The sequence below is a fragment of the Hakea prostrata genome, chromosome 7 (assembly GCF_041222555.1).
Source record: "Hakea prostrata isolate BN-2017 chromosome 7, UWA_Hpros_2, whole genome shotgun sequence".
Classification (NCBI taxonomy): Eukaryota; Viridiplantae; Streptophyta; class Magnoliopsida; order Proteales; family Proteaceae; genus Hakea; species Hakea prostrata.
The window spans coordinates 4,921,813-4,945,531 of record NC_142606.1 but is presented as its reverse complement, the minus strand read 5'-3'; the positions used below and the strand labels follow the sequence as shown (position 1 = coordinate 4,945,531).

Sequence of the window (23,719 nt, the reverse complement as noted above, 5' to 3'; positions counted from 1 at the left end):
ATGATAATTGTCCAGCCTAACTAATAAAATTTAACAACAGAATTGGTAGAATAGTAGAGATCCATAATTCTCAATGGAGAGGTCGTGGGTTCGATCCATGCAGACAGCGTCTCTCCCGGATGTAATCAAGGTGCGCGCAAGCTGGCCCGGATGAACCTCAGCTTCCGAAATAGAAAATTAACAACAGAGGGACAACAGTAATTATAGGTGAAGTTTAAGGTTGGATTAGTAATTTTAAAAAGTATATGAAATAAAGGACTTGAATTAATTATGTAATTCTTACCTAAAAAAATAATGTATCTCATATATTACCCAAAAAATTAAAAAATATTAGCACCCAAAAAAAAATTATCGGACCATAACTTATATCAATATTTCCTATTTCACCTGTTTCTACCAAAAAAATTACATACTTGTTGGTCAATTTTTTTCAATAAATCGATAAAAGTTGTAGACGTTGTAATAGTGTTACAAAATTCATGCATTCAAATACTACTATTTTTTTTTATTTCAATTTTTTTTGTTATTAGTTACCTTGTTATCAAAGGAAAAAATAAATGTTTTTATTTTATTTATTTTTTGGGTAAAAAACAGAATTAAATAACCCAAAAAAGGCTGAAAAGCTATAACTTCTAGTCTTTTATTTTACCTGGAGGACCTTCACAATATCAAGAGGACGATCTAAAAAGTCTAGCGAGGGACTTTATGGGGTAGTTGTATACTTCGCCGTTCAATCAGCAGCATTATTTGATCCCTCGTATGCATGAGTAAATTGTACACTTCCACACGAATTGGCTAAGTTTTTTATTGCACAATCACTATAAGCACCTTCCCTTGAACTTGGGACTAGGCTTCAGAAGGGTAATTGCTCCATGAGAGTTGGACTCCACCCGTATGGGTATGAACCCTTCTCTAATTGCCACATTCACTCCTTCATAAATAATTTGTAATTCAGCCTCCAGATGCTATTCCCCTCTATTCCCCTCTGTGTGTCTAACAAAACCATCTTGGTAATAACTCCGAGGGGTGGCTCGACGATAAAAAGATCAACACTTCCACATAAGAGATCAGAGTTTGTTGTTTCAAATCTCTTTGGAATAAGTTTAGATTATAGAATAAGCGTGGAATATATCTTTGAATATTAACAAAATGAACTAGATATGAGACAAATTTTTATGAATCTTATATGACCCTCAGCTTTATCTATGTGATGGAAAATATGAAGTGATGGGTAGAGGATACCGACTCCCTCAAAATTGAGTCTGGCTTCCATGGCATGCCAACCTTAATTGGACTCGAGACTTGGAGTTTGACCTATCAGGACTTTACGCCATTACAACCTTTATTGGGTAGAACTTCAGTGCTGCGCATGTGTGCCGATTGATAAGATTTGATCTCGACCGTCTATTTCGATTTTTACAAACTTCGAAATGGAGGGTGGAGACAAAAATTTTGGTGCGAATGCGCGCGTTCAAGTTCAAAGCATCTTTATTGGACTCAAAGACATGGAGGTGGACCTAATATCGAATCGACGCCATTACAGCCTTTGTTGGACTCTACGTTGAACTACGGAACCCACTTGAAAATTTGAAATCATGATTCCATCAAAGCATTACCTAAAAAACCTATTATATGGAATCTTTCTCAGTTTTTAATGCCACCATTTTTATTTTTTTTTCCCGAATTCATCTCACCTTCGCCATCTTAAAAGGAAAGTACACGTCAGCACCTTATTGGAAATCCCCCCATTAACGGTGGCAACCAAGCAGATTCCTACAGTTGCCAAAGTCGATATAATACAATGCAGTAGCAGAGCTTGGGTGTGGAACAATCTCGTCTTCCGAGGAAGAAGCCACATCAGAGAACAAACGGAAAAATCCAGCAAAAATTGTTCTGTGATCGGAGATGGCAATGCCAAGGTATATCTTGAAGCGAAGCTATGAAGCGGAGGAGAAGATTAGACCTTTGTTGTTACGTCGCTTTTCTTCAATATCCACTCCAACAATTCCTCCCTTCAATTACCAACCGAAACCTTACAAAGGACCTCTAGCAGATGAAGTTCTCCAGAAGCGAAAAAAATATCTTGGTCCTTCTCTGTTCTATTACTATCAGAAGCCTGTAAGTTCTTCTCGCTTTGCTTTATCTATTCAATCTCTGGAAAAGAGGAAGAGATGAAATCGCCGGTTTTAGGGTTCTGAATCACTAATTGTTCTTTTTTCCTTTTAAAGGAGTTCTTTTTCTCGTAGCTCTTACTGTTTGAAACCTGGTCATTGTGTCATATATCTGCTAATGGAAAATCGTTGTTATTCTTTTTATTATATGCTTATTCTAAATTTTATTTTCTCCTTGCGTCTTGTCAGTGCTGATCTCTTTGGTTCTGGATCTCTAAGTTTAACTTGCTAAATTCAGCATTAAGAGAGGGATATGAATTGTGGTTCTGGATCGTCTTATTTTTGTTTTTTGTGCATTGATTGTATAGATTCTGATTTTGGAAAATGATTTTTGCTCTAAATTTGTCTCCAGCTGAATATTGTTGAAGGAAAAATGCAGTATTTATTTGATGAGAATGGGAAGCGTTATCTTGATGCCTTTGCGGGAATAGTAACAGTGTCTTGTGGACATTGCCATCCAGAAGTCGTGGATGCTATTGTGGAACAAACCAGGCTTCTCCAACATGCTACAACCATCTATTTGCACCACGCAATAGCTGATTATGCAGAGGCATTAGCCTCTAAAATGCCTGGAAACCTAAAGGTTTTTTTTTCTTTTCTCTGTGTGTGTGTGTGTTTTTTTCTTCTTATATGTTGGTGCTTGCTACTCAATGTTAAATATAAGCCTAGATATCGTGGTTCTCTTGTATCTGAGTTTTCCTTTTTTTTTTTTGGCCAAAAGAGGATATATATTGTGTGAACACCTGAACTTGTGCGAGTACCTGACCTATTCAACAGAACTGCAGTTAATCTTCATAGGATGTGCAACAAGGCAGAAGATTCTATAGACAAGTCCAATGAACTTGTTAGTAATGGAAAAATCGGCTGTCACCTTGAGTTCTCACTTCATTGCCATACTTTTCTGAACATGTGGAACTTCATGGCTGTGCACACTATGTTATCTTACTGGAAACTTTAAAGAAAGCCCTTTCTGATGAAACAAATACAGTTATTTAAGTCTTAGATCGCTTGAAGAGTTGCTCAAACAGAAAGCAACTGTCGTGTATTTTCTTATCATAAAGGTATTTTGATGTAGCCTGATCACTGCGTGATAACTACATATTAGAAAGTTTATTAATAGATGGGTATAAATTTTGATCGAAGTTAACTGATATCTTTTTGAAGCAGTGGTTAAGAACTTACAGTTGGAGTTGACGGTGATAGTAAGCATTTTAGTATGTGTTGTGTAAGAAAGTAGATGTAATGGAAATTTAGCATTAAAGAAGAGTGGCTAGTTCATTAGTTACAAATTATAGATTCTTCGTATTTTTGTGTCGCCCTTAAACTTATTTTGAGTCCGGCAGCCATAATGGGGGCTTAGTTGTACATAGGGATATGTGATGCTATTAGAAGAAGAGTTTATGCTACTACTAATTAAGCCTGAACAAAATGCAGGTTGTATATTTTGTCAATTCTGGAACTGAGGCAAATGAATTAGCGATGCTGATGGCTCGACTATATAGTGGTAATCTTGGTATGATTGCCCTCAGAAATGCATATCATGGTGGCAGCTCTGGGACACTTGGTTTGACGGCTCTAAACACTTGGAAGTACTCAATTCCACAGGTTTGATGATCTTCTAAAGTTTTGGATTATTGTGTATGTTCATAAAATATTGGCTTTCGGTAGAAATTTCAGTAACTGTTTTCCAGAGTATTTTAAAGGTAGAATATTGGACTATAGTCTAAGCATGATCTGTTTATTCAGAATCATTTTACCCCTCTGTTCTTGTTTGTATCTTGCATCCATTGGAAGGTGATTTGGTCATTTGCAGCCAGTGCATCTGGCCTTAAAACTATTTGTAATCAGAAATTTCTGAGGACAAGGCTACTATCCTCCTTGTTCTTCTTGGCATTCCACAATAAAAATGGGATCCATAGCACCATTGTCCAGTATTTCATTTTTTTTTAAGCATAAAAGTAGGAATTGATATCATTCTAAAGCCTCACTTCTTGTATTTGAAGTGATCCTTGGGAGCTTTTGATAACTTGTGAACTTCCTCCACTTCTTATGCTGATCGGAATTGTTGTTTACCCAGTGATGGCATCCCATATCTTGCTAAGATTATTCATAACAAGGTTAAGTCCCTATAATCAAGATGGATCCAATTACTAATTTTGTAGTGGAAAATCGTCCTCATTATGGTTTTTGATATACAAGCTATCCAGGGGAGGCTTCATTTAGGTCATTCTCATTCTCGGTTATGTTTTTTTGGAATTCAAAGCTAGAAAGTTTGGTTTGAATTAATTTTTGGGTTTTAGGGTTTTGTTTCATGAAATGGAGAAGAAGGCAGGTTTTAAAGTGGAAAAGAAGAGTGATTGTTGTCAAGGGTTCAGAATCTGAGATGGTTGATAGCATCGCACGCAAACGCGCCCAATGTCCAATGAGACTACTTGATCTAAGGTTTCTTTGGATTAACCTTTAGCAGGTTTAGATAAACATGTGCCGATGTCCCCCTTGTACCTAACATATGCAGGAACATTCACATGCTTATACTGTCTTTCCACCTCTCCTCCATGCAGTCCATCACTATATGGTGGATTCCCCTCACAAATTAATGGAAAAACCAATCCTGTTCCGCAGTTCATACTAATAAGCTTTGCATATTTTGACATGAGACCTACCATAATCCTGCTGATGCCAGGTGAGAAATTGGCCCTACCTGGGCTGTTCCTGAACCAAATGTTATGGCCATTTTTGTCCTATCCAACTTTTTTGTGGCTAAATTCATCACATTCTTTTGGATTGCATGCATACAGTTTCGTCATCTGCAGTTTCTTGGTACCATATGTCATAATTTCATAGGCCTGTATAGATTTCTGTTTATCTCAAAAGGGGTTCATATTCTTTGGCTCACATCCCCCCCCCCCCCGCGCCTTCCCTTCATTCCTCTTCCTTTCTCATCTTGCATTTTCACTTGTGATTTTTTTTTCAATGCAAATGAAACTTTGCACGTTGAGAAGTCGTCAATTGATATTTCTACTTATCTCACAATGCTTGCTGTGAAACTTTACAGGGTGAAATTCATCATGTTATGAATCCTGATCCATATCGTGGGGTCTTTGGCTCAGATGCCAGTTCTTATGCCAAAGATGTGCAAGAACACATTGACTTTGGTACTTCAGGAAAAGTTGCTGGTTTTATAGCAGAAACCATTCAGGTGGAGCTAGATAAGTTATAGAATGAGATGGAGGTTTAATGTTTGCTACCCATCAAGACCTGGGACTCCTCTTATATTCTTAACTCAATTTCCTCATTTTGAAAATTCCAGGGAGTTGGAGGAGCAGTTGAATTGGCCCCAGGATATTTGAGACAAGTGTATGATATTGTACATAAGGCAGGTGGTGTATGCATCGCAGATGAAGTGCAAACAGGGTTTGGGAGAACTGGAAGCCACTACTGGGGGTTTGAAACCCAAGGTGTACTTCCTGACATAGTGACTATGGCTAAGGTCTCTTCCGTTTCCATATTTTATATGTGACTATTGCCCCCCCCCCCCCAAGTAAAAGAGAGAAAAAGAAGAAAGAAAGATGGAGATGCTTTCACCATTTGTTTTATATTTATGCATCAATGGTCTGCCTCTAGGCATGTGAGAACTTCACTTTAAGTCATCAACAATTGCAGATCTCTGTGCACTTCTGATTTATCAGTCTGTGATGTGTATTAATATGCACTTAACAGGGCATTGGCAATGGTTTGCCATTGGGAGCTGTTGTGACAACTCCAGAAATCGCAAATGTTTTGGCTCAAAAAGTTCAGTTCAACACGTTTGGAGGGAACCCTGTATGTTCTTCTGGTGGACTTGCAGTGCTCAGGGTACTTGACAAGGAGAAACGGCAAGCCCATTGTGCAGATATTGGCTCTCATTTAATTGAGCGTTTCAGAGACCTTCAGCAAAAATATGATAGTACTGTTCTTCAACTTTGGCACAAACTTCTTACGCTTGATAATTGTTGAAAAATTTTTACTGGATACATTATGAAATGCATACCAGAAATATTTTCTGGATACATTGTGAAATGCCACATCTGTACTGCAAATTGTTGATTGGGGTGATAGATGACAAGCTTTTTCTTGATCCTTCAATGGCACGATTTTCTATTCTGAACTTCTAACTTAGCCTATTTTTTTAGTGCTATCACTTATAAATATAGTGGAACACGGTTGTTGATATGTTCAGTAGTAAATTTATGGCTCATCTCAGGTCCAAGCCAGATCCTTGTATCCAATTCTCCTTAGAGAACTTTCTCAAGGAAATGTGGAATTGGATAGACACTAGGCATGACCTGAAACCTGTTGCATCATGTAAAATGATGCAATTCTCTGTTCTATTTGCTCATTTTACTGTATCTTGTTTTTCAGTCATAGGAGATGTGAGAGGTAGAGGCTTAATGGTTGGGGTAGAGCTTGTCACCGACAGGAAAGAGAAGACACCCGCAAAGGCAGAAACTGCTGTTTTGTTTGAGAAGCTGAGAGGTAAAATGCATATATACTTGTGCATATATCTGTTTTCTTGTCTGTTTATCTTGTAAAATCATTTTTCTGTTCTTCCTTACTGCTGAAGAGCTTGGAGTGCTAGTCGGGAAGGGAGGTCTCCATGGAAACGTTTTCAGAATAAAACCACCCATGTGCTTCACAAGAGATGATGCAGGTCTCTCTCTCTATCTACCTCCCATTCCCCCACCTTGAAAGAAAGTCTCTCAATAATATTCTGTGTTTGCATATGTTGACTTGCTTATTTATGTGCAGATTTCCTTGTGGATGCAATGGATTATGCCATGTCAAAATTGTGAGGATTGACCTGCTATGGTGATTCTATAGTCCTTGGCGTGGATCCAACTCCCACAGCAAAGAGTAGATGCATTGGTTGTAGATTTGTTGGTACTTTTAATTTAAAGAAATGAAAATTGTTAATTTTCTTCTGTTCCTTCTACATGTACACGTGCTAGAGGGAAGTTTGACTGATAAATGCTGACTTCTTCAATTTTATTTGCTTAGCTGAGGGTTCAGAGACTGGAGTTCTGATTTTACAAAAACTGGCTAAGAGATAGAGAGAGAGAGAGAGGGTTTGAAGAAGCCAACTCGTGATGTGGTAATTCGAATATACATCTTTCCTCTCCAAAATCCTTACAGTGCAGATGCAGACAACAATTCTATAATTTACATAATTCTGCTCAATCATTATAACCTAACACCCAATAATTTTGTCTAACCATATATCACAGACGTCCAGTGGAGCTGAACTCAGTGAACAGAACCTCCTTTCAGAGACGGCGCGTGGAGTTTCATATTTACAGTTACTTATGCTTGAAAAATCAGCAGCTTAGCTTAGATGTGATCATAACATGCTAACAATGACAACTGTTCAAAGGGCTTCTGTTTAGCTTGTTGAGTCTTCCCTTGCTGTTGAGAGTGATTCTCCAGCATCATACCCAAGAAACATTAAGGCCACCATGTCCTTCATGGATTAGCCTGGCTCACGAGGACAGGCAGCCCAGAGTTGACTAAGGGCTCTTAGGCAGTTGAAGTAATCTCCAAAGACAACCAGACCTCTTGCTAATTGACGGGTAGTCAGGATGCGAGTCAACTGTTGCAGAGTCTGCTGGCGAATGTGGTCTGCCTGTTTTGAAGAAAACAACTGTGGCTAATTCACTAAAATAACTAGAAAAATAGGGTGAAGTTCCAAACAGTAGCCAATTAGAGAAACCAAATCCATAATTTCAAGTATCCCTGGTGAAAATTCACTTTCCCTCTGAAGAACCTACTGGATTTGAGAGCTCGAATGGAGAAAATGACCCTGAATCTCTATTAAAACCCTTTAAGCTAAGGTTTCTCAACATACTGAATGCACAAAAAAAATTTCACCAAATATGGTGACAGGTTCGATTTTGACATGGGTACTAGACTTCAGCCATCAGATATTACAGAATTACAAACAAACATAAAATCAGCTTCCACATGGGATAATCAGTCTAGCATTCAGGTAGTAGGTTCAGCTCAAAAATTAAAGATTTATCATAATATTTATTCTCAAGGTAAGCTGAAAATTTCCAATTTTGAGTTGCTCTTCAAGGGATTCCTTCTAAAGAACCTTGCCAGGTTCTTGAAAATAGTCAATGATTATTCTACTTCTGGAACTTAGATTACTTTACCAGGAAGAGATATTAAATGTTAATTTTTCATCACAGGTCATGTTGGATTGTGTATCCAGAGACCTGGCAATTAGGAACTTTAACTCACCCCCAATGAGACTGAGAGACTCTGAAATGGCCTTATACAGGCAATCTACCAGACAGCCCACTAGATTGCACATGTATACAATCCATTACCATATCAAACCTACCCTCCGTCATTAGACTTTTCACCTATAAATGGCAGCCAGTGACAAATCAATCGGTCCAAATGAAAATTGGGAAGGAAGTGTTACTTGGCACACAAGTACTGGGCAAAACCCCCAGAAACTGGGAGAAGGTGATGCAGCAAGAGAAATGGACCTCAACTTTGATGTCTATCCTATCATGTCCACCCAAATCCACAAGAAGGGCTTCCAGGAGGCCCTTAATCAATATCTCCATCTTAATAAACACACAGACTGTTTTATCCAAAGAAAAGATTCTATTCAGCAAAAATGAGAATAAATATCTCAAGAACCATAGTACATCAGGAAGTGAGAGAGAAAGCATCAACTACTAAGAAAACAAAGAGCATCTCAGTGCACAAGGATCCCGCTACTGCAAGGTCTGGGAGGAGGAAATTTATTCAGCCTTGCCCCCCTTGCTTTGCAAGCAAGGCTGCACCCAGGATGCATGGAAACTAACTACATAATAGGAAGTGATATGATACCTGGTTCAGGAAGCTTATAATAGCTTCTAATTTCTCCATTGCACTAGTCATCTGTGATGTGTAACTTTCTGCTCCCAGCGGATCAGCTGCAAGTGTTTCAGACAGAGTTAGCTGCAGTTTATCCATCCCTTGTGAGAGAGCGTCCTCTGCTTGCTGAGATGATTGTTGTAGGTTGTAAACTTCCATAAGCTGTTGTTCGGTTAGGGTGTCAAGTTGCCGCATGAGAACCTGAGACCAACACAAGTAAAGATCCCCACGATCATCATACAATTGACCAAAGAAAACCACCCAAAACTCCAAAAATATGAAATAAATGAACACTTGTTTGCAGAAAAGGTATTATATCAGACACCTCAGGGTTTACATCTCAAGTAGAAGACTATATACGTGTATTCATACAAGAAAGTGGGACTGGTTGAAGTACAACATTCATGATAATAACTCATAAGCATATGAAGGACATGCTAATCCAGGGTGAAACAAATAAGTGAAGCAACACATTGCCAAGCAGCTTCCATTACTAATCACATATATACTCAGTATCAAAATTCCCAGAGATAGAATATGAAAAGAAGAAGAAGAAGCAATTCTCTTTTGGCAAATACTTAAAGAAGACAGACTTTCTCAACGACATCTGAAAGTTGATTGCAAAGTCAGTGGAGGCATTTTTTGGTTTTGCACATACATGGATAAAAGCCCAACTATGAGGATCATAAGTTGAGAACAGAGCTCCGCATATGTGTGATAGAGCCTGATCTTAACAACAATGATCTGTGAACAAGAAGAACAAGAAGAGAAGGACAAAGAGGAGACTTAAGTACAGGGAGAGAAATAAGCCATGGTTAGATTTAATCTAATCATAGGTGGCAGACTCTTATATAGAGTTAATAACAGTAATTAAAAATTGAAACATGAAAGGCTTCTAACTCAACCTAAGCTTTGTCATGTAATATAAACACCACCAAGACTACCAGAACTTGGATCCAAACACACCATAATTTATAATATCATTACCACATAATAAAAATAATTCTAACTAGAATCCCAACAGTGAACCCTTGAGCTGGAGCATAAATACTCAATGCTCCAGCTTAGAACAATGAAGATATATAAGCAGTAGAATTCAACTCAAACAGATAATCATTTGTAAAATCCAGTTATCAGCAAGTGCCTTCAGCATAAGGCAATTCATGATAAAAGGCTGAACAATAGCACTCAAATGAAAATGGAAAATGATTCTCTAAAAATTCAGGTACAGGTGATTAGTGAGGAGATGCCCCTGTTAAGGATTGAGAATGAGAACTGAGAAGTTGAAGAGGCAGGTGAAAGAGCTGGAGAGGAGGAGAGTCTCATCCCAATATGTCTGAGCCCAACCAGGTTTTTGGGAGAGTGAAGTTGCACGATTGTCGGCAGACACCACCTTCCAGCCATAACACGATCATAAGCATGATCATAAGCACATCAAGAATGAGCCCAGAAATAGAATTGAATTGTGTTGCAGAAATCTAGACAACTATATGAGTGGCAAAGAATACTAGTTGCAGGCCATAAACAACAGCAAGAGCAGGACAAAAATCCCAGAGAATAGCAGTAGGGAAGGACAAATAAAATATCACTGCAGGCCAACTATCCCACTGAGAGATGGGCAATATATGTCAAAAAGAAGGCAGGCAGAAAAATCTTCACGAGGAAAATCCACTGGAAGATGCAAATCTCAGAAGGAGACACAAATAATCTCCTGCACAAAGAAATAATCTCCATGAAAAAGACACAAATCTTCAATTTATGGTGTGTCTAGATTAAGTTGTGAAATCTTTTATCTTGCTAATTACACTCATTGCAATCAAGTATATAAATAAAAGCTGCTGACTACAGTAGTACAGTCAGAGATCATTGATGTGTTTAGATTAAGTTGTAGACTTTTATGTTTCTATTTGTACCTAACATGACTAACCACAACTCAATATAGACACACCACAAAGTACGAACATCTTTTTTTTTGGTAAACAAGTATGAATATCTTAATAACTGGAATTCCAATAATATAAAAGGAATGCACCTTACTACTTTTCTAGGAGAGTTGAAGTTGACTCCTTTTGGGTTCCCATTATTACCCTTAGATATTCCCAGAGGTAATTATCATTGGGAAAGAAGCTAACCATGACCATCTATAACTTACATAATTGCCCATCCCCACCCACCCCTGCCTCCTCCAGGCCCCTGCCCATGATTCCAATTACCAACTCTTGCTCCCTCTTCTTCCTCCTTTTCACAACAGTTGTAATAGCTAGAGAGTGAATCATCAGCATGGCTGATTCACCCATCGAAGATTCATGACAGTCCCATTGTTTTGATCTTCATCAAGATAGCATTGATACTGCATTTTTTTTATTCTGAGAGAATCCAATGGGGATTTTCATTGCATTTCATCCTCAGCACAGGTGTTCTCATCTTTTCTTCAGAGTCAAAAAATACACATAAAGTGACAGTTGAGAGGGATTATTTGTTTATTTTATTTTATTATTTTTTTTTTTTTGAGGGGGGAGGGGTGTTTGTGGATGGTAGAAGAGGAATGTATATTACCCACGATGCATTCCTGGACAGGTGCAGTACTGCACTCGTATTCCTCTAGTGGCTAATGGAAGGAATGTGCTACCCATCAAGCAGGATGTTTGACCAGAAACATCGTCCTCCCTTTGGCTAAATGGACTGTCAAGGTACCCTTTCCTTTATATGGACACATCAACGACATTTAACTTTTTGAATCATAATAACCCAAAATAATGGTAACAATAACATTTTAGAACAAACAATTGGGTCAGTATGTCTCTGTTTAATCCTTAATCTGTTGACCAGAAAAATGAAAAGGAAAGATTATGATCACTTATCTTTGCAAATAATAGAAAAGGAAATCATCAAATTCAAGAGAAATGTGCTGATTAGGATTCCATTAACTGAAGAAGTAGCAAGTGAAAGGATGTTGTTGGAACAAGAGTAAAATATTAGTAGAGACTAAGTTCGTCATCAGTACACAGTGAAAACTCCAGAATCTCCATTAACTTAACAAGTCATCACCTTTAGAAGCTCTGATGGTCGAAATCCTCCAATCCACTGGAAAAAGCGCTCAGCTGATGTTTTCCACATACCAGACATTACATAGAAAACATCAGCTTTTGCAGCAACCGTTTTCATGCGGAAAAGATCATAATAGTGGTTGATGCTACAATCCACAAGCATACGAAGTTCTATATCAGTTATCTGAGCTTGCAAAGCAGTTCTTAATTCATGTGTCTGTCTCGTTTGTTCTTCAACCCAGTGCTTATACTCCATCTCAAAGGTTGCAACTCCTGAAAGATCCCCCGAGAAGCATCAGGATGGCTAGCGGCAACATACACAGAAATAATTCAGAAGTGATGCAGTGCAATTCTAAGTACACACATCAAAATGCTCGCCTCTCCCCTATGTTTTGGACTGGTAACAAGAGGAAAGAAGCACTATGCAAGCATACAAAATAAACAGGCAGAAAGATGGAAGTTTTTCCCTTCATTTCAATAATTGAATGTCCTTAAGATCCTTAGAGTGGCCAAGTTATATGAAATTTAAAGGCACACAATGGTTAAATTGAAATTTGACTGACACATAGATCTGGTCTAGGAATGGAGATCCAATGCTCCCTTCATTTAGCTTTTCAAAAGAAAAAACAGAAATCTTCAAAAAGTCAACATGGTCAAGGTATATAAAAATTGGAGGTGCATCTGCTCCATGAGTTTCTCAGATAATCCACAGTTTTCTTAACCAATGATAAATGTAAAGGCCTCCTCCAAAATAACTGACAGTAGAGCTATTACACTTATCTATCTACCATGCACCAGCAACCCTATGGAGTACAATTTTACAAAGATGCTGTTAGGGCCCTGGGATAAGAAAGTGAGGGGGGAGTTAGCATAACAAACAAAAGGGGGATATAAATAGAGGAAAAAATGTGGGGTAGGGTATTGGATGTTTTACATAAGCTTTTGGGCAGCCCTTGGCTGAGGGCACCGTGAGGTGTAGGGAGTGACTGGCACCTGTGTAACCAGTGTTATTTGTCCTTGTGTTTTTCTTGTTATTCCAGTAATTAAATCCTAATAATTTTCGTATTCTACTCGCGGGGTCTTATCAAATGTGAAGGACCAATTTGGACGAGAGTGATCAGTGTTTAAGAAGCATCAAATAACTGGATAATAGAAAAGGATATTCAGTCTAGTAATTGCCCAAAAAAAATAAATTTGACCAAGACATCCATTAGTGTTGCATGTACTTAAAATACACTGACCAGAGTTTTGAGGTGCTAAAGTCAAATTGACTGTATTTTTTATTAGCACAGCTACTAAATAAAAACATGAGGAAAAGAAAAAGGCATCCCGTGCACAAGACAAGATATACATGGTTCACTCACATGAGGAAAAGAAAAAGACAGACTCACTGTATGATGCTGGTTTTCATTATGAGGAAAGATGAAACAAGAGATACAGCCCTAAGTTTGTGTCCTACGCTTTCTCAAAACAATAAAATATCTATTTTATAACAAAATAAAAAGAAACCCTAAGTCAAGAAAAGGACCAAAACTGTCTTGTCCCAAAAATGGCCAAAAGCACTCCTTAACAAATTGGGGCCCACAACCAGTCATTTCGAAGCTCTTGAAATTATGAACATGACCCACCAGTGGTGTTTGCCATTTTTTGGCAGACATGCTTAGAACTTGAAACAGGCCTTGGAAAATTCAAAATTGGTCTTCACAACAAAACTACTTAGAATAGAAACAGTATACTATATTTTCCCTTTGTATCTTCTCTTCCATTTAGGTTGTATCTATTATTATTCACCCAAAAGATACTACATTGTTAATTATTTTTCATCTAGTTTATAGCATCTTAGCTTCCTGCACTATACTTTCCTTACGCTCAAGGTACAAAGGAACATGACATTAACAAGTACAGTTTTGGAAAGATAAGTACGTTAGGATGATAAGTATGGCTGCTTAAAATATCTGCAGAAGAAACAGATAATAACCTGAGCTAACAGTTTCAGACAGTCCCAGATGATTGGCGTCATAGGCACCACCTCCGTATGTACCCTGCATAAAGACATCCACTGCTTTAATTGATAGGAAGTAAATTGAAACCACGGCTTGAGAACTCACCGGAGAGATCCCAAAATATCTCAGTTTTTTGCAAAACTGCAATGAGATCAGAAAAAAAAAGGAGAAACACACTGTCTAGGTCAGGACTGAGATTTCGGTTTGAATTCAGCCAAGACTGACCCAAACCACCATATAAAGTTACTCTAAACTCAACCAAGACCAAGCAAAATCTCAACAAGTCTCAGTTGTCTCACAGGGTTTGGCAGTGAAGCTCCAAAAAACCTGGTTTTGATCCCCTTTGACAGAAAAATTGCTGGATTTGCATGGAGATACTTCAACAAACAAAAAAATAATAATAATAATAATAAAAAAAAAAAAAAAAGAAAGAAGAAGAAGAAGAAAAAGAGATACTAAGAATTTGGTAAATCGCTTTTCCCTAAATCATTTTTCGTTTTCCAAAACATATGTCCAAATCTTGGTGGTCAACTGTCCTTTTAATATATACTACACAACTTTGGTTTATTATAAGAGAAGTGAGGCAAATCAGAGTGAAAGAAGAATTGATAATGTCAATGCTGGGATTGATATACTTTACATTTATAATGCTTTTAAAGTAGAAATTCTGTGTAGAATAGAGTATTTTTAGTACATATAGCCTGCCAACCTAGAATCTAAAAGTCTCTTATTTGAATTTTGTTTTAGCAAAATCTGATATTGCCACTGGCCCAAAATAGGCTACGTACTAATTTTATGCCCAAATTAGGTCAAAACCCCAATGAACAGCCCCCCCCCCCCCCCAAAAAAAAAAAAAAAAAAAAAAAAAAAAAAGGCCAACTCGCTGAGATCTCTAGGTCCAACTTGGTTTTTTAGCCGACTGAGTTGGGATTTGAAACCAAGTTTTCCCAGACCATGACTAAAACATTATTGGTTGATAGAAATACTGGAAGATGAAGAAAGGGAGTTTTGACAAACCTGTTGCCTAGTGCGTTCAAGCTCCTGTTCCAATTGTGCAAGCTTTAAACGACTGGATTCCAACTGTTGCACATAAGCCTATGAAGCATGATCTGTAAAATGTTAATATCCAAGTTTCAACAGTAAAAGAACTTCTATTCAATTTTCATAGGTATCAATCCAAACCTTTTTACGCAGACGACTTTTCCTGGCAGCCTCACGATTTTGTGCAAGACGTCTTAGAACCTGTGGATTAATTGGTAAACTTTAATAAAACAGAAGCTACAACTGAAATTTATTCAACAAAATAACACAATACCTCTTTCACATGATTTGGAATGTCCAAATAATAAGGTTTGGTCTGTGATAAAAGTTTTAAGCTTTTTTTTTTTTTTTTTTACCTAATCAGTCTAAATTTTAGACAACTTAAAAAATCCAGTCAAATTTAGACTAGGTTCAACCTGATTCTTACATGAATCTTTATCCAGCTCTATCATTTCTTTGAATTCTTTTTAATATATCCTGATTTGCTAAATCTTCTTTTAAGTCCTAATGTTCTGTTTCTCAGCTTTCTTTCCTAACTAACTGGAAATTTTAACTTTATAGCATTTGGAGACCTGAACTATATAGCTTTTGTTTTAGTTGCCTTTCGAAACTGGATTGAAATCTTGGGAACTCCAAAATCCCAAACAAAGCCTGCCTCAGACAAAGAGCCAAGGTGCTAAAATCATGAGATAACAGGATTGATACTATTATCATTATACATTCTAAAGCATTTAAGTCCAACAGCAACAAACTAAATAAAAGAGAACATAAGTTTTATCAAAGGCTAAACCAGCTCCTATTTTGTTTACTCTCTCTACAGTCTACATTACAAATAATATATCTGAAGACAATTATAACAATTTTGAAGGACCTCATCCATCTTATTCACAAGCAAAATTAGCATTTCTAAAATCCATTGTTTTTTACGGTTTCCTTCATTGACAATGAGGGAATGGATTTGCAAATTTGAATGTATAACTTTGTGCTAACAAACATCCTCCTATCATCTTATTGTAGAGAATTCATTAAATAAGGTAATTCTCAGGCAAAATCTTTACTCTCCTATTCAAATCAAATAAATTTGGTGGCAAAAGTTCCCATCAAAGTTTTATGTTAACATCCCCTTAACTTGACTTTTTTTTCTCCAAATTAGACACAACGCATAACAGATTTTTAAAAGATTGGCATGAGACATGAGTGCTTATGATTTAACAAATTTTGTGGCTTTGAACAGAGTATTACAGAATAGGAGGATTCATTAACCAAACCCACATTAGCATCTGTATGTTGGAAACTACGTCCCCTAGAAACCTAAAAAAATAAAATAACTTGGTTGAGAAGGAAATTGTGTTCACTGAGGGAGAGAAAGAAAGAGAAAGGGGGGGGGGTTGAATGATTGATGAGGTGTCAATGAAATGATCTATTTACCTTATCAGAGAGTTTTCTTGTTTCTTGGACATATTTTTTTGAATGACCTAGTACTCCATGAGAAGTCTCTTCCGCCTAGAAAAGCCACATAAATTAAAGGAAAATTACAAAGTAATAAGAAAAGTATTCTTCATTCATTCCTTGCTTTTCATAACCAAGATAGAGTAAGCACCAAGAAGCCACACCTTATTGTCAAGCTTTGTCTCCACCCCAACAATCGCAGATAACTCAGTAGTTGGACTAGCACTGCCTTTGAGGGACTCAGCCCACATGCTAATCATGTGAGCTGGCTCATATATACCCATTCCTCTGGAAGCAGGAAATTGGGTTGAGGGAGAGTTCATACTATATTGACTAAAAACAGAAGGCAACATTACTCATCTGCAGCATTGCATGCCTACAATCATAAAAGATTCAGATAAGATAACCAGAATAAAATTTTAGGAATTATCAGAGGAAGCAATTTGTAACATTACTACACAAATTCAACAAAGTATTATAGAAAACATGCATATGACACGAAAATAAAACCAAAGGTGAAAAAAGAAATGTACTTTGGTAAAGCTGCTCATTAGACACAACAAGATCTATCTAAAACTTAGTGCACCTTTATTGATCAGAACATCGACTTAGTTATCCGGAGAAGTTGGAATTCTGCTTGATGGTCTCACACAATCTAGAATTCTACAGTTTGGTGCCACTAAAATGAAAATTAGAATCCTAGTCATAACAAAACTCTCCCAAAAACCTATCGAAGTGATACACAATGAAAAACCATCAAAGTAATGTCGAACAAAAGAACAAAATAGATAATTTGAAGTACTCAAGAATCAAGAACCAACAGCCAACCTTGAACTTATCAGTGATCTTCCCAGTAAGTGTCAAGCAAGTTCCTTGATAGAACTATTTGTCAATGACAAATCCCAGGTAGATTGTAGCTTCAAAGTTCTGACATGGGAATGGAAACCAGCAAAACCTGGTCGTAATGAATCTCTATCAATGAAATATAAGACCAGGAAAGAAGACTGACTAGGCTTTGGAGTTCATAGTGGAAGCTTACAGTTCATGGATCAAGCTATATAATTACAGGTGAACTATTTTATAATGAACAATCAAAAAAACATGCTATTGGAAAACAAATGAAAAATAAACATGCTGATCACCAATTTCTTTTCATTTTTTTCTTTTTAGTACTAAGGGCAGATTGGCCATTTACTTTCAACAATGAATTTAACAATTGGCATAGTGATAAACAGTTCTCATTCATCTGAAGTGCTTGCATGTCACTCTTGCCAGATAACCTTCACATATCATTAACGCATTCAACTATTATGGCATACAGGCAATTTAAAAGATTCTTCAATAAATGCAGAAGAGTAGAAGCATAACCAATTATCCTGATGAAGCCAGTGTGATTCTAAGTTGCAAAATGGGTTTTACTCTCAATGATTGTTAATAAGAGATCAAGTTCCACAGAATACGCAAGCATAGGTAAGACTCAATGTAATGAATTTTCTTGGTAGTGCTAAATTCCCTACTCCAAGATGGAAAGATCTTGTAAGCCACCACAAGATGATAGACATTGAATAAATATTGTCAGTAAATAGAACACTGCATTTCTATTCAATGCTCACAGTAGGCTCTTTCTTTCTATTTTGGTTGGGGGGGGGGGGGGTGGGTGAGCATAGTAGGCTATTTTACTTCTATGTGAGTGCTATAACCCATGCCAGGGCCTGAAAAAAATTCAACCCTATTTTAGGATAATATTATACCACATTCTATAGCATCCCGGATCATAGCTCATCAGAAGATGGATACCTTGCAACAACACCCCCCCCCCCCCCCCAAGGTGTGTCTCACCCCACCACAAAATGGATTCAAGCTGGAAACTGCATCATTTGATCCTACCCAGTGAGCAACAAGAGGTTAATGAGTCACAAGATAGTATGATGATAGTTTCTAAGATGAGGTTTTAGCATGAAAGCATTGAAGAGTATAAAGCTTGGGGATGGAATTTAAACTTCAATTGAACTTCTTCCTCTTCATCCACGGGTGTCAAGGTTGGAACGCAAAGAATCTGATCAACCGGAATGAGGTAAAATGCATTGAAGAATACGAAAGGGAGACACGAAGTCGAACATACTCAGGAGTTATTCATCTGATCGATCATAACCTAAAAAACTCATCAATTGACTCCAAGATTTCTCTACTGTAAACATTTTCTTCTCCTTCCAAATACGTCTATTAAAAATTATGATCATTTTTCTCTTTTTTCCTTTTTCCTTTTTCATTTCTGTTTGAAGAAAAGAAAAACAGAGCTTCCCAGTCCACACAGAAGGACCATGGAAAGCATAAATTAAAGTAAATAGTGTCAAGGCAAGAAAACATAACTTCCCAGCTTTCATCACAAGATAATCTATCCGACCTAACCTAAGCACACCATGTTTAGTTATGCTGCTTGCATCAGGTTGAGATTCCATGTGTCCACCATTGAGGAATCCATCTACCCATTCTTCTAGTCTTCTACCCAAAAAGTATTACCAAAGAAGTAGACAATTGATATTTTTCCCCAAAAACGTCCAGCAACATGCAACATCTATACCTTCAGCTACAAAATCCAAGTTAATGGAACAGAGTAATACAGAACAGCATATAAACAAACAAGCAGAATTGACACAACAGAAGCCTCTATCAATCAAGAATATGAAGAAACAATAGTATAATCGTAGAACTTCAATCACCAAGACCATTAAACTCAACCTTTAAATCCAAAGGAATATTCCCGCTCAATTCTCTACTCTTTGAAGCATAAATCTTTGTACTATAAAAGCATCGAAACCTTGCAACAGACAACCTAGTTTCCAAAAATCCCTAACATCCATTCCTCCAAAACTCTCTGGTGATTGAATTGAAAGAAAAGCAAAACCACAGCTTAAATCACAAGTAGACGAGCAGGACAAATTTAAATAAATAATTAATACCAAAATTATTTCAATTTCTATCTTTTTTTTTTTAATCATCTATTACAGTCAACGGTTAATATTGGTCGTTTTTCCACTAAATCGCTACTACTCAGAAAATGCGCACCAGGTCATCTCCTCTCCCCGCCCCACCATGACGTCATTTCCCGGCCAAACCAGACACCGGCACCGGAATTTAGTCTCGGAAAATTCTAAGAATCTTCTGAGATGACGTGATCATCATCTCTGTCGTAGTTGTCTATTCGACTTCAACGGAAGCTGACGTGTCGAACATGATGTTTATTGCGAACTAAAGACGCTTATCGCTAAGTTGAGCTTGGGTGTATCAGCACATCACCTAATTATCCTGCGCTCCCTCTTTTCTTCTTTACACGTGTAAACTTGCATTAGATCCAACGGCCTAAACCGTCAGGTGCATCATGGGCCATGGACTAGCTTCTCTCAAGATACTCGATTTTTCGGATAAGATTAATTAGTGCGTGATTGACGTCATTGCCCCCAGAAGTTTATTTTTAATTTTGAAGCCCAAGGTCCAAACACAGACTTAGGCTCTTTTTGGTATCAATTCTCATTCTCTATTATGCCTATTAAATAATAAGTACGAGTCTTTTTGGTCAGAAGGAAAATGGTTTGGGATTTTGGAATAAATTTGAATGGATAAATTTGGTGTCAGATAAAATTGTAAAATGAAGTAACAAGTGAGAAAAAAAAGGAAAAGTTTGGTTTTTTTTAAAGAATGTGTATTGACTTTTTACCCTCATCTTACTTATGCTTTGTAAACTTACACAAATGAAGATATGAATTCTCTCATAATCCATATGGATAAGTTCTTTGGTTTTGGAGGTTTTCTTTATTTTAAATAATAAATTCGAATGATGCCAAACATTTAAATATGAATTTCTCATTTGTGTTTGTACCAAAGGCCTTAGATATTAATAAGATCATTAACCATGACATTAGCCAATCGTGTCCTTACATATCATCAATTATTGAGTTTTTAACCATGCTGGGATCCTTTGATTAATTCTCTCTTCTTTGAGATTCTATTATTTTAATTAGGTTTATTGTTTTGGTAATTTATTGTTGATAGATAAGCTTTACCTAACTCAGTCTCTTGTCTTAATGTAATTGCGTGATGTCCTACATTACCTACAAAAATAAATAATAAAAATTGTAACATTTCGAATGAAAAAAATAATATTAATTATAGAATTATCATGTCCAGGTCAGTTTACACGCATTGTGTCCGTTTAGTATGAAATAAGTTAAATAATTTAACTAAACTAATTACATTAACTTCAGAGCTTTTATTTTTAGTACACTGATTAAGTACCTAACATTTGGTATCAAAACTGTCACCACATCAAGAGTTTGCTTCAATGCACGTGATCAAATGGAAACACATCTCCACTTTTAGATATGGAAAGATCTTCAATTTTACAACTCAAATACATCTTTCAAGGCAGAGTCGTCTCTGCCCCATAGATTGATCAAATGAGTATTCCTTAATCACAATATTACAAAAATTAATGTTAATGGTATTTTTTCAAGAATAAGCTTAGCTGGGTATGATGGAATTGCACGTGATCACATGGGCAAGATGTTATTTGGCTTTGCCAATGCAGAATTGGTAGAATGATAGAAATCCATACTTCTCAGTGGAGAGGTCGTGGGTTCGATCATTGCAGACAGTGTTTCCCCCTTAAGGATGTAATCAAGGTGCACGCAAGTTGGCTCGGATGAACCTCAGCTTCCAAAAAACAAAAGATGTTATTTGGCTTTGTCGTGGTGTAGCATCATCAGATATTCTCATTCTAGAGGCAATGACCTTGAGGCAGGCTCTACTATGGGCACAAGATTTTCACATCTCACTGGGGCACCTCGAAAAGTTTTTTCCATAATCTCCAATATCCTTCGTATGACTTGTTCTTTTGTGGCATCTTTCAAATATGTGCACAGAAAAGTGAATATAGTTACCAATGTGTTGGCTAAGGAAGGTGCTTTAACTCAGGAGAATTTTCTTTACATGCACACCCCAAAAACAGAGTTTGCTTTAAAGCATTTGATATAAAAGAGATTGTGATGTTAAATCATTTTTTTTTTTTTTTTGTATTGGTGAGATGATGTTAAATCATAGAATAAACTATTTATAGGAATGTTATCCTTATCCACATGAGTTATCTTGAAGTATTATCAGCCAAGGAAGGTGGAGAAGGCTTTTAAACAAACAAGATTCTCTGTTGCTTCATAAATATAAATTCACACTTGCACATTCCCACCACCACCGCCCAACTATAAAACATCTCTGTGGTTCTCTTTTGCTTTCAAATAAGATTTGGATTCTTCTTTCTCTTCTCTTGGATGAGACATGGAGAGAGAACACAAAAAGGTGGAAAGGCATCAACTTTCCAGAATCATATCACCAATAGCAGTGCCCTTAAAGAGGCAACATTGGTGTCTTAGAAGTGGGCTTCCCTGTGATGTTATCCATTACTCTAATTATTAAAGTAAAAGAAGCAACATGGATCTCTAAACAAAGTGGGCTTTGCTGTGCTGGCTCTTATTAAGAAACATGGAATTCTTTTTCTCAAAAATAGGAAATTTTTTACATGATAGTGCTATGTATTCTAATTATTTTTTTAGGGTATATCAAAATTTCTCCAATCATGTAAGATTCAATCCTTATTTTTCTAGGATTGTGAGATTATATAACATTATTAATTCATTCTCAAAGACTTGATCTGAAAATGGATGAAGGGTCCTACTTGAAAAAAAAAATGGGGGATCTCTACAGGAAAAAAGTTATGTTTTTGGGAAGCATACTTAATGGACGGGGTTTACCTAAAAATATAAATGGATAACCCACTTATTATTATTTTTTTCTTGTGGGTTTAGAAGCGAATTCAAAACTAAATATTAAAATCAAACTTAAATGACTCCGTGTGTGACATAATTTCTATTCCAACCCTACAACCGATTCAATCACATCCAAGATAATGTTTAATTATAGAGTTTGAGACTTGGTAAACTCAATACTGTAGCCGAGTGTGATATTTAAAATTATTTAAAAATTTTATAAATACAATTCTAGTAAGGTTGTTCTCTGTTGGAGTGAAAGACTACTGTTCTCGAGAGTCTTACCAAACACCTTCATCTGTAACGTAGCTTTTCTTTTTTGGTTTGGGTAACCTAGGTTCTCTAAGACCTTAGTTTATTTTTCTTCTACATTCTATAACTATATATCATGTGTAGAGCCCATGATAGAGAATAAATTTTTTTTTTTTTTTTTTGGTAATAGAACTGTATTCATAAAAAAACTACCGAGAGAAGTATGAATCTTACGACTATTGGAGGAGATATCCAAGCTGCATCTTTCATGTGAGGAAAGTTGATGGTTGCCAAACCATAAAATGTAAGTGAAGTGCTTTGATCATTTGAATCAAAACCAACAACATTGGAAACACTTATAGGTCCTGTTGATGATGTGATGTTAATTCTCATTATTCCTTGTTTGAACTTGTGGAGATGTGGGGTCTTATTCTATTATGATGGACATATCATAGATGTTTGCGGCAGGTGTAAATGTGATGGAAATATTCCTGCTATTACATGGGACCGAATTTTTCTGGTTGTTCTTATTCTTGTAAGTTGTTATTATTTTCTTTCCTTTTTCACTGATCAAAAGGTTTTGAAATTTGTGTTTTTTTCTAGTGAAATTCATAGGTTCTTATTTATTTCAGTTTTTTTTTTTTTTTTTTTTTTTAGAAGTTCATCCAGGTCAGCTTGCGCGCACCTCAATTACATCCTCAGAGGGAGTTTTATTGTCCGCAATGATCTAACCCATGACCTCTCCACTGAGAAGTATGAATCTTACCACTCTATCAACAATGTATTGACATTATTTCAGTATTTAACCATGTGGGTGGTGTTGGGGGGGGGGGGGGAGTGGATAGATGATAAAAAAAAAAAAAAAAAAACTGCAAAACGTCCATTTAATTTCATATGATGGTAAAATAGAACCTCATCATCAACTTTCATGGATTCAAAGCCAGACACTAAGTCCTCTACTGGGATGGCCCAAAGCTGACTTCTTACTTTACTTCGGGTCATCGGACCTACAAATAACAAGGTTTCCGGGT

General features: G+C 36.7%; 2 protein-coding genes across 5 annotated transcripts; one reads left to right on the top strand and one right to left on the bottom strand.

Moving 5' to 3' along the window:
- The first annotated feature begins 1,691 nt into the window (after positions 1 to 1,691).
- LOC149009205 (alanine--glyoxylate aminotransferase 2 homolog 1, mitochondrial-like) lies at positions 1,692 to 7,044 on the top strand. The gene is made up of 9 exons (XM_089160326.1): positions 1,692 to 2,118; positions 2,524 to 2,754; positions 3,606 to 3,776; positions 5,227 to 5,370; positions 5,482 to 5,661; positions 5,892 to 6,117; positions 6,573 to 6,686; positions 6,775 to 6,861; positions 6,960 to 7,044. Exons 1-9 carry the CDS (start codon positions 1,906 to 1,908, stop codon positions 7,001 to 7,003), a joined length of 1,410 nt encoding a protein of 469 aa, XP_089016452.1. The 5' UTR covers positions 1,692 to 1,905; the 3' UTR covers positions 7,004 to 7,044.
- Positions 7,045 to 7,344: 300 nt separating this feature from the next.
- On the bottom strand, positions 7,345 to 19,541 carry LOC149009204 (transcription factor TGA4-like). 4 transcript variants are annotated; one of them, XM_089160327.1, is made up of 9 exons: positions 19,360 to 19,541; positions 16,785 to 16,996; positions 16,600 to 16,674; positions 15,313 to 15,372; positions 15,148 to 15,225; positions 14,106 to 14,169; positions 12,129 to 12,400; positions 9,054 to 9,281; positions 7,345 to 7,848 (listed from the first exon to the last, which is right to left on the bottom strand). In XM_089160327.1, exons 2-9 carry the CDS (start codon positions 16,971 to 16,973, stop codon positions 7,678 to 7,680), a joined length of 1,137 nt encoding a protein of 378 aa, XP_089016453.1. In that variant the 5' UTR covers positions 16,974 to 16,996; positions 19,360 to 19,541; the 3' UTR covers positions 7,345 to 7,677. The 4 variants fall into 4 exon arrangements, with proteins under 4 accessions (XP_089016453.1, XP_089016457.1, XP_089016455.1 ...); XM_089160331.1 differs by having other exon boundaries at positions 7,345 to 7,830; positions 19,360 to 19,539; XM_089160329.1 differs by lacking the exon at positions 19,360 to 19,541 and adding an exon at positions 17,449 to 18,250.
- Between the last annotated feature and the right edge of the window lie 4,178 nt (positions 19,542 to 23,719).